Below are 11,257 nucleotides of genomic sequence, written 5' to 3'. Positions count from 1 at the left end.
GAGATGTATAAAGGAAGCGGTCCTAGTTGTGACGAAAGGGTTTTGTAAACATGTCTAAATTTAGCTGCTTTCTGAAGAAGCTCGCATTATTTTGGAAACAACAGAAATAGGCTGACGTATAATTGCTAGGATAACATAAAAGAAAACTATCCTAAGGGATAATTTAAATTCAGGTAGGTACCTAACCTAGAATAGAAATATCACGATACAGAATTTCATTTGTGAATGTACTGGTGTTAGTTGAATTTCAGTATTAAGGACAGTTAATTTTATTAAACATTTGAAGTCTGATATCTGTTTGCGGTTTTAATGTGATTCTGAACCAGTTCATACAGTAAAAACTAAATAGTTTGGAAAATAATATAATTTTATACAAGCTTCTATTGTCTTTTCTGAATATATGAAATTTTAACCTATTACATTTTCTAAAAGTATAAGTAAACCTTTAAAGTGTTCGTCTGTAAATAATAAAAAAAATACCAACCACCCAAAATAATACAAAAATTGGTCTCATGGTTTCAAACAAATTTCAATCCAGTTATTTAGAAAAAATTATGTGTACCCAGTGCAAGGAAAAATGGCCAATAATAAACTGTTGTTTGATTTTTTTTTTCAAAATCTGGATGCCTAGGGCAATAATTTAAGGTGCATTCATAAACCACAATTATAATAGTACGCTATTTTATAAAATTTAAATAATAAATATATCCACAATAAAATTTTGAGGTGACGTTATCGATTTGTTGGTGGGAAAGATTAGAGATTTTCGTTAGCATTTTACCACCTACACGACATTCTCGAAATGTACCAAATTTGAGAATCGGTCTTGCACTTTGGGAGATTATCTTCTAATCAAAGTGGAACAGATGATAGACGATAGACAGACAGATGGAAACAGGAGATTTGTTTTTCATACTCGAAAGTTCATGAGAGAAATTAAAAAACATGAAGCTAACTATTGGGGATGCACTCTGTTATAGTTGGATTCATGTATCTTTTTACACACGCGACCAAAGTATCATACAAGCTCAGACAGCATCTACCATAGGAATCTTTGTTTTAAGGATTATAAAAACGAAGAGCCAGACAAATAATATGTCTACCGAAATGAGTCCAAATTAAGGTCTGCGTCAGTTATTCTCTTCCACAAGGTTCCTTGAATTAGAAAAAGATAAAATACATAATAAATGCGTCCACATAGTGCGACAGGCACTGATGTAGCCAATCTAGTGACTGTTAATAATTCGTCGATTTTTCATCAAACTTCACTGTCATTTTTGGTTATACTCAGAGTGGTTAATCGCAGTTTTTCGTTGTTCTGTTCAAATTTTTTATTCAGTTCTTCGAATAATTCGTTGGTTGTAAGTATTCTTGTTTCTTTGGCCTATTTTCTGTTTTGATATCTTATTTCTTGTTCGTGTTTGGTCTACAACATGCCGGGCAAACCTTTGAGTTCTCGTGCCCAGGACATGGTGTCCAATCTTAGAGTATTTTGCTCTTGAGAAGGAAAACGGTGGTCCTTTAATCTCTTTAAATGGTATAGAACAAGTGAGGAAAAACCACTTGAAGGTTCATAGTTAATAGTTTCGCTCAAATTTTAAGTGAGTTGCGTAACTCGCCAAACGGTTTCGAAGATTAAATCCCGAAAAGAAAGACTGGACTTCCCAGTCCAACAAAATCAAGGCCCAAACGGAAAACACTGAAAACAAAGAACCTACTGAGCCTATAAAAATGAAAATCCGCAGGACAATTTATGACATGTGTAAAAACAGTAGGTTTAAGAAATCCCATAGATACAGTTTTGTAATAACTATGAAATACTTTAAGAAACACATATTACTCTGAAGACCTTAAACGCAGAGGTGAAGAGAAAACAAGACATTTGTGTTATGTTGACGTTATGTCATCTTTTGACTAATTACTACAAAGTTACAGTTATTAGTTCGGACGTTAGCTTTTGGTCACGTGTGTAAAAATATGACATGAATCCACTATATTAGTGTTACGCTGTGTGTATCACAATTGAAAATGATCAAATGACTATTTATGATGATAGAAGCAAATTTTTGTGTTGGCAGTTCTGTTAGTATGTCAGACACAGTTACACAGTTGTCAATTTTGAGCGCGCTTAAAAAACCAATAAGAAAATGGTAGCCACGGAATTGGTTTTCCAAATTTGTGTACATGTAATGTGGTATCATAAAATTTCAAATATGTTGTCATCTTAACCAAAAACACAAATATTAGTCGTTTACAATTAACTGAAAGTTGATGACATCATTGCGAAATTTTGTTAATGTTTTCATGTTTTAAAGAATATGGTTTATTATGAAAAAAAAAATACATTTTCACAACCTGGTTAAAAATTTTGATAAGTAACATTGTTTCAGCGTTTATAGGCATGTTACATATATCCATAAAATAATATATTCCTCCCTTCCTAAAAATTTATAACGTCAACATTAATTAAATGGTAGGTAAGAAAAAACCGTGTTGAAATTGAAATTTACTTTTATTTTAGTAATACATTTTTAGTTTTTACAACTGCTTACAAAACATTTCCACTCACCAGTTTTCAATAAACCATAACTACAGACGAAGAATTGCTAGCATTTTGTTGTAAAAAGATGTAAAAGACTATTAAAACAATATTTTTGAAAGGTCTTGGAAACCTGCGTTGATATCTAAAGTTGTTTTTAAATTATTAGTATACCAGGGTGCTTCGAGGAGTTTTTTTAGACATATTGTCAAAAAATATCGCCTCGACGTTTCACTTAAAATTAGGTAAAGTACATACTTTGAAGTCATTTATTTATTAGCTTACTTATCATGGCTATTACACTCACAAAGCAGAATTGTGAAAAAAAATGGCTTCGTTTATTTTCCTCTTCAATTACTCTAAGTTATAAAATAAATCGAAAAATGGAATAATTAAAACAGAGATTACTACGGATTAAAGTTAGGGCGTGTACTCAAATAGGTTAATTTTACAATAGTTGACACATAAAGATCACTTTCTCTAGCTGATTCAAATATGTCTTTATCAATTTATCAGTAATTTAAAAAATCTACAGATAAACGTAAGTAATTCCAAAGCCATAAAGGTAATATTTCACTCTAATCAGTGATCACGTTACAACCGTTCTAACCACTTTCTTCCAGCAGTAGTGAAAATATTTCCTTATCTAATATTTTTAGATTTCCACCAATCGAAATGGCAAACGAAGAAGAACCGCAACAAAAACTTTTCATTACTGATTCTTCGAAAATTTACGAAGATATGTCACCTTATTACTTGAAGGAAACTTTTTCCGACATTCAACTAATCTTATCCGATAAAACACTCCATGCGCACAAGGTAGGGGATTCACTCGTTTACAAAAAGATTAAGTTCCGAATAAAATTTTAATTTTCAGATTGTTCTCGCTGCTCGTTGCAAATATTTTGAGTCTCTTTTACTGCAAGACCCAAAACAAGTAAGGCAAATTATATGAAAAAATTAACATCCATAAACTGTTTTCAGACCCAAATTGAATTAATCAATGTGCCTTCAAAAGCTTTTGAAACAATACTGTACTACATTTATACAGGTAGTTAGCCAAACTTTTGACTAAATATTTTGAATACATTGTCGTGTTGAATTTGTGGTAGGAACCGTTGTCATCGCATCACTAGATGAAAACGTATACGATATATTGAAGCTAGCACACGAATATTCGTTAAAAACACTGGTACAAACTATAAACGAAAAAATGGTCTCCATTTTCGATTTATCAAATGTTTGTTTCTTTCTAAACATAGCCAATGCACATGACATGGACGAGTTAAGAGAAATATGTCACACTTTTATCGATGAACATGTTTCACAAACGTTTGAATACGATTTTTTAAAGATTCTCACACAAGTAACTTCTCCAAAAGAACTAGGTATAAACATATAATGCCTTGTTTCAGAAATCAACTTGTTGAAAAGAGATGCGTTTCCTGTTCAAGAAATCGATGTCTTTAAGATAGCGTCCGACTGGTGCAAGATTAATGAAGACTTGGACAACTTGGTTATTGAATGTGTTCGGTTTCCTTGCTTAACTCGAAACGAAATATTAAATGTTGTTTGGCCGTCTAAAGTGGTAAATAACGAAAAACTGCTAAAGGTTCTTACAACGATTGAAAATAACGGTACAAAAGAAACACAACGATACGTTTCTGAACAGTGTAAGTTTTCTACTAATTAAGAGATAAGTCAGAAATACTTATAGACTTTATATTTTTTTAGTTGAAGGTAAAAATCTTACTACAGCAAAATATAATGTTAAAGTAATTTCTGGATTAAATACCACAATGTTGTTTGAAGCAACTAAAAACGACAAAGATGGTGCTTATCATAATGAGGACGATAAAAACGGTATTACTGTAGATCTTGCTGGGGTAAAATGCTTCAATCACATAACGATGAATATAAGGTAGGTACCGTTATCCCTAAGTTTACTTAATGAATTTTTTAGCTGATGTGTATATATCCGCAGAAATTGGTGGATCGGTTACAGCATTGAAATTTCCACAGATCTACAAAAGTGGCATAACGTCATAGATTACAGTAGATACAAGTGCGAATATAATCAAAATTTATATTTTGAACAACAGAAGGCTAGATACATCCGAATAGTTTTAGAGGTAAATGTTAGAAAATAATTACCCAAAGACAGATAAATTAAATTAATATAATGCAAATAATTTTACTTTAAATAGAAAGACAAAAATATGTGTCTAGATGCTAAAGCAAAGCTTTGCTTGGAAAAATAACAATAAAAAAATTAAAATAAAAGCGATTTCTACTGTTGTCAAGTAGAGGGAAAAAGTGGTATTCATGTAGAAAAATTTATAAAAAAAACGCATTTGTTTTATTCATAAGCGATTGCCTTTTTTGTTAACGAGTAACTGTGGTATACATTGTTAAAAAAACAAAACCAATATCTGAAGCCCTGTTGCCAACTAAAAAATTAAAGCGAGAAAGTCAGATCCAAATTTTGTCGAAAAATCGTCATTTATTTTTCATCAGTGAAGCAAGAGTTCAAAAAACTATACTTACGTATAAAGTGAAACTTATATGCGTGTTATAGGGCTGTTTTTAACTTTTCTTCGTTACTTTTATGTATAAAGATACCATGAAATTTATGTGTTACTCGGGGCGCTACAGTAATAGAACTCTATATTTCGAGTAACATTAGTAAAATATACTGGTAGATTATAGTATAGATAGAAAAATTAGAAATTGACCATCACCTCGCCAAGCTTCAAATCCAAGATAACTATGATTCTACTCTCTACTCATCACTTTAAAAATATAATGCTATATATTTTTTTGCAGTCTTCTTTAGCCAGAATTGGTAAATTTCAAGTTTACATGAGCAGGAATGTTCCTACGATACATAACCAAATTGTTTGCCCCTCTTCAAACGTGATAACTTCCGAAACGGATATAGATTTCTGGTAAGATATTTATATTTGAACTAATAGTATGTTTACATTTTCATTTTTCCCCCAAGCATAAGCTAAGGAAGTATGTAACCGATTTCAGCGAGCGACTTGCTCCTGTCATGTTTTCTCGATATTTCATAATCCCTCCTACACGAAAAATGTTATATCCTGTTTCCGTCTGTCTGTCGTCTGTCTGGCGTGTATCGCCAGTGTCGATTTTTACAAGACAAATAATTTCTGAAACCACTAGATCGATTGTTTTCAAATGTTGGATGTATGTTAGAAACATCATATAGGTGGTAAAACGCCAATTGGCGAATCTTCCCCACCTAAATTTTATGAAATGCCTTAATATACTTTTGGACTTGTGGTTTACGAATCTACCTTGGTTTTATGTAAGTATTATTATTATATTTGTTTATTGTTTAATCTCTCGTTATCTTTAGACAGATAAGTATACAAAATTTCAGTCGGTAGAGTAGTAATGGACTAGCCTTGCGGATGAGAGATCCAGGATTCAGTTCTCAGTGTAGCTTTTTTTTTACAAAAATCCCCAACAATTCAACTTTTAGCACAGTGGGTCAAATTATGGAATATTTGACTAAAAGTTCAAAATTGCAGCTCTCCAAATTTTTTTTAAATTCATATTTCTATAAAGTAAATACTTGGACTAAGTACGGGTGCACGTAATAGTATGATTTATCCTCTTGACAATGTATAAAATTCCGTTTCCTTGAGTTGTGGCAAATTAGACATTTGGAGATAATCGTAGCCGTGTTGAAAGAATTTTTTAATAGTTTGTGACTACTTCAGTCCGAAACAATTAAAAGTCTACAACAAAACTACAACCCGTGTCAGGAAATCTTTACACAGCTGTTTAATTTTTAAATGAACCGACACTTTTTTGTGCACAATAAAAATATTCTCTTTTTTAATTTACATCATTGGCAGTGTTATTGCTTTGAGTTTATTATCAATTAAATCATCAACATTAACTAGTTTGAATTAAAATTAACTCACAAAAGTTGTAAAATTCTTATCTGAATATTCTGTGTTAAGTAAATATAGATAAGAAAAAAAAATGATGATATAATTTTTTGATGGCGGGAATTTTTCAGATTTATTTAAGTTCAAAATATTGTGTTATAGCAGTTGGACACGGAAAATATTCTAAAAACATATTTTACAAATTTCCCCTTAAACCCTTTATAATTTGCATGCTAAATTACTAAAAATATGAAAACGGAGTTACGAAATTAGAAACCATCTACATATATATATTTTACAAATGGAAGCTGAATGGTTGAATAAAGTTTTTCGTTTTACTCTTCAAACTTTTGAGAAACTCCAGCAATCGTAGAAGAATTAATTAATTTCTTGTTATGAAATTTTATAGTTTAAATTTTGTTCTAAATTCTGTCGCAACATAAAAATATTAATTTAAAATTAAATACATATGTCTTCAAATTTACGAAACACTTTTTAGCAAAAATTTCCTCACACAAAAATCATTATTCTGCTTAATGCAAATATAATCTTTCGTTCAAACCGATTTTCGAAGCTGAATACACCCTTATATGGTTAATTAATTAAGCCATTTGGATCCTCAATTCTATTTAGGGTACATTCAGCTTAAAATTTGTACTTAGTGCCTAATAAGAAAATAGCGCTCATTTAGTTTTTTCTTCAAAATAAACACTTTTTTAATGAAAAGTGTACCATATTGGATCCGCCATTTTTATTAAATTAAGTCCGCCTACTAATTCGTGATCAGTGATTTTTATCACGCTTTTATTAGCTTGGGTTGTATCTATGTATGTATGTAACGGAATCTTTGAGCTTAATTTTCATCGGTTTCTAAAAGTCTGATCATCTTGAAACTTTGCACACGTCTCAAGGATCGATGACAATGCAATAATTTGATAACAGTTTCCCATTATCCTTATTAGGACCGCCAGGATCCTCGATCCTACGGAGACCACTGAGTGGTTCTTTCTAGAAAAATCTAAATAAGTAATTAATTCCCCAATTTATGAATTTGTCGCAGACTAAAAAATGAAAAATAAATAATAGTTTAAAAAACTAAAAAAACACGCTTTTATTGCTAATCGAACTAAAAACTAGGAAATAATTTTTAATGACAGAGTTTAATATTACAGTAGTAGAAGATCAAACAATCAATCATAATAAATCACCTCAAATTAAAATTATAATAAAATTTAAGTTTTTAACAGAATAATTCAATTCAGAGTAAAAAGCGTGGGGTGCATTTTACTGCGGTTCATAACTATCCTCTCATAGATAGTTGCCAATAGAATGATTGTAATATTTAAAATATCAAGCACCCCACGCTTTTTACTCTGAATTGAATTATTCTGTTAATAACTTAAATTTTATTATAATTTTAATTTGAGGTGATTTATTATGATTGATTGTTTGATCTTCTACTACTGTAATATTAAACTCTGTCATTAAAAATTATTTCCTAGTTTTTAGTTCGATTAGCAATAAAAGCGTGTTTTTTTAGTTTTTTAAACTATTATTTTTAAAATGTATTTCCACCGACTTTTGTAGATATTAAAACATACATGGATTTTTGGCCATTTTTTTTATTTTGTCCCACTGTGCGTTGTTTTGAAAATGTAAGAACCCAGATTACATAATTAAATGTGTCCTCTCCTTTGTTTTGAGGAAACAAAATCAATCAAATTTACATTATTCGCACTTGTGCGGGCTGCACCTACTTGAAATTAGCACCTTAGCACTAATGTTTACTTTACAGAGCTGATTATAAAACAGAAGTCGCAAAATCCAATGCTATAATTTTTCAGAGAATCGGAAATTGTTGGACTGTACTTCAAGAACAAGGGAAGTTCTGTCGAAATAAACTTCGATCAATTTTTTCCATTATTGGTAAAACTATGTATTCGGACCAGTGAATATGGTTCCATAATGTATTTTATCACTTTTTAAGAAATAAAACATATGTAATTGACCTTACCATCACATCAAACACAAGTAGTTACATGTTAAAAGTACCTAAATGAAATAAAGATTTACGTGCAATGAGATATAGGTAAACTGTGTTTTGTAATCACACGAGTACGGTAACAAATGGTTCGCCCACGTGAAACTTAAGTACCTACAGAATTTTATCCGGAATGTCCAGATTTATTAATATTTAAATCGATATTAATAAATCTGGACATTACATAAATGAAATATATTGTTATTAGTGTTTGGAATAATATAGTTGAACAAAAATCAAACGCACTCATTTCAGTGGTATAAGTTAAGATTATACCAGTGCTGTAGACAGAAACTGTTTTAAAATTTTTCTTATTTATCAACATAGGGAGACGTCTCCTGGTTCATTCACTACGCGTCTGTTTTTAAGTAAGTTTGCTATAATTTGTAAAAAAAAAATAACATTTTCGTTTTAGATCAACCATACATGATTTCACGGATAAAGGTTAGGCTGCAATTTTACAAATCTATATCAAGTATAGGGATATCCAGCGACGGGGACTTGGAAGAAGTTGAACTTCCAAAACACCAAAACTTACTGCTCCGTTTTAACAAAAGAATAGTAATTTTTATTAGAATTATTGGTAAACTTTCTCCTAATAAGGTGAGTTCCATCATTTTGTTAACAGTTCTAATGATTGTTTACTCACTAGACTGCAAACGACTACAAACAGTTTTTGGAGGATATTGAATGTTTGTAATTAAGAACTTCCAAATTCAAAACTTTAGGTTAAGTTAAGTTATAATAACAATTAAATATGTAAATTTCTGTATTAAATTTGTTTATCATTCTAACACTTTTTTCATAAACTACACCTGGAAAAAATTGAAAATAAACCACTATCGTCGCGCAAGTTTGAATCTACATTTGCCGTCTTGTCGAAATAAAAACTAAATAACTGAAGTAATAGTTGCAAGATGATGTGCTAAAGATTGGTCTAGTCATGTTTAAGCGGAATTTCCTTCACCTGTGTATTAAATAAATGCAGCTTAATAAATTAATTACAAACATTTAGGAATTACTCAAATTTTATTGACAACAAGTTTTCCGTTAAAGTGAAAACGTGTTAGGATCTGCCCAGTTTTAAGAAAAAGTGACAGGTAGGTCAGATATCTATTAAACTATGGCAAAATTTCAATATAACCAAATTTTCTCAAAATTTTCGGTAGTTAAGAAAAATATATATGTGCATAAATATCTCTCCCAATGAAGATGGTTTGGTAAGTAATCGGCCTACAGTTCGTAATTTAGCTACAATTACGCAATATTATTTTGCATAAACTTATTTATGGTAATGTGTATATTGAAGGTGCCTTTAAACTTGATGGATTTCCTAAATTCTACGACTTTATTAGAGATAAATTTTACTGAAGCCATAAAACATGTTATCTTTAATTTCAACAATGATGCTTAGCCACAACATTTTAAGGTCCAAGCATAATCCACAAAAATTTACAAAATTATATTTTACTCTCCAAAATTTACACTATATTGCCAGGGAATGTCATAGTGTACATTATAGGATTATCTTTGACCTTAATAAAATAAGTAAATCCTAGTCAAACTGTAAGCTTGTTTCGGCTGATGATGCCTAAATAAAAACAGTATCAGATTTGGTAAAATCCTAAAATCAGAGGAAGTGTATAAAGAAAGAGATCCTAGTTGTCACGAAAGGCTTTTTTTTGTAAACTTGTCTAGGTTTAGCTGCTTTCTGAAGAAACTCGCATTATTTTGGAAACAACAGAAATAGGCTGACGTATAATTGCAAGGACAATATAAAAGAAATTGTCCTAAGGGATAATTCAAATCCAGGCACGTACCTAACCTAGAACATAAATATCACGATTATATAATTTTATTTGTGAATATACTGGTGTTAGTTGAATTTCAGTATTAAGGACAGTTAATTTTATTAAACATTTAAAATCTGATATCTGCTCGCGGTTTTTATCTGATTCTGAACCAGTTCATACAGTAAAAACCAAATAGTTTGGAAAATAATATAATTTTATACGAGCTTCTAATGTCTTTTCTGAATATATGAAATTTTAACCCATTACGATTTCTAAAAGTACAACTAAAGCTGTAAAGTGTACGTCTGTAAATAATAAAAAAATGACCACCCCCCAAAATAAAAAAAAAATTGGTCTCATGCTTTCAGACGAATTTCCCTCACTTGTGACGTGCAATCAGTGAAATCCTGTTTTTTAGAAAAAATTATATATACCACTCACCGTGCAAGGAAATTGTTTTTTTTTTCAAAATCTGGATGCCTATGGCAATACTTTAACGCGCATTCATAAATCACAATTGTAGTAGTACGCTATTTTATAAAATTTAAATAATAAATATATCGACAATGAAAAATTTGAGGTGACGTTATCGATATGTTGGTGGGAAAGATTAGAAAAATTTTCGTTAGCATTTTACCACCTACACGATATTCTTGAAATGTACCAAATTTGACAAGAATCGGTCTTGTACTTTGGGAGATTATCTTCTAATAAAAGTGGAACAGATGATGCACGATAGACAGACAGGCCGAAACAGGAGATTTGTTTTTCATGCTCGAGAGTTCATGAAACTAAAAAACATGAAAGTAACTATTGGGGATGCATTCTGTTATAGTTGGATTCATGTATCTTTTTAGACACGTGACCAAAGTATCAGACAGCATCTATCGTAGGAATCTTTGTTTTAAGGATTATAAAAACGAAGAGGCAGAAAAATTATATGACTACCGAAATGAGTCCA

General features: G+C 30.7%; 1 protein-coding gene across 2 annotated transcripts; it reads left to right on the top strand.

Moving 5' to 3' along the window:
• Positions 1-3,096: 3,096 nt before the first annotated feature.
• Positions 3,097-9,297, top strand: LOC135123498 (BTB/POZ domain-containing protein 9-like). 2 transcript variants are annotated; one of them, XM_064048215.1, is made up of 10 exons: positions 3,097-3,358; positions 3,417-3,476; positions 3,524-3,590; positions 3,955-4,212; positions 4,274-4,460; positions 4,524-4,671; positions 5,366-5,487; positions 8,831-8,871; positions 8,919-9,106; positions 9,156-9,297. In XM_064048215.1, the coding sequence occupies exons 1-10, from the start codon at positions 3,215-3,217 to the stop codon at positions 9,201-9,203; spliced, it is 1,263 nt and encodes a 420-aa protein (XP_063904285.1). In that variant the 5' UTR covers positions 3,097-3,214; the 3' UTR covers positions 9,204-9,297. The 2 variants fall into 2 exon arrangements, 1 of the variants encoding a protein (XP_063904285.1); XR_010279631.1 differs by lacking the exon at positions 9,156-9,297 and having other exon boundaries at positions 8,759-8,871; positions 8,919-8,977.
• The last annotated feature ends 1,960 nt before the right edge of the window (positions 9,298-11,257 follow it).

The sequence above is a fragment of the Zophobas morio genome, unplaced genomic scaffold (assembly GCF_036711695.1).
Source record: "Zophobas morio isolate AGI-343-1 ecotype UQ-CSIRO unplaced genomic scaffold, CSIRO_AGI_Zmor_V1 ptg000006l, whole genome shotgun sequence".
Taxonomy (NCBI): Eukaryota; Metazoa; Arthropoda; class Insecta; order Coleoptera; family Tenebrionidae; genus Zophobas; species Zophobas morio.
This window is presented reverse-complemented; position numbering and strand designations above follow the sequence as displayed.

Excerpts from the sequence above, each read along its gene's own strand:
- LOC135123498 (XM_064048215.1), top strand. The coding sequence starts at position 3,215 with ATGGCAAACGAAGAAGAACCGCAACAAAAACTTTTCATTACTGATTCT. Across the intron at positions 5,488-8,830 it reads GAAACGGATATAGATTTCTG|GGAGACGTCTCCTGGTTCAT; the intron begins GTAAGATATTTA and ends TTATCAACATAG. Across the intron at positions 8,872-8,918 it reads CACTACGCGTCTGTTTTTAA|ATCAACCATACATGATTTCA; the intron begins GTAAGTTTGCTA and ends TTTTCGTTTTAG.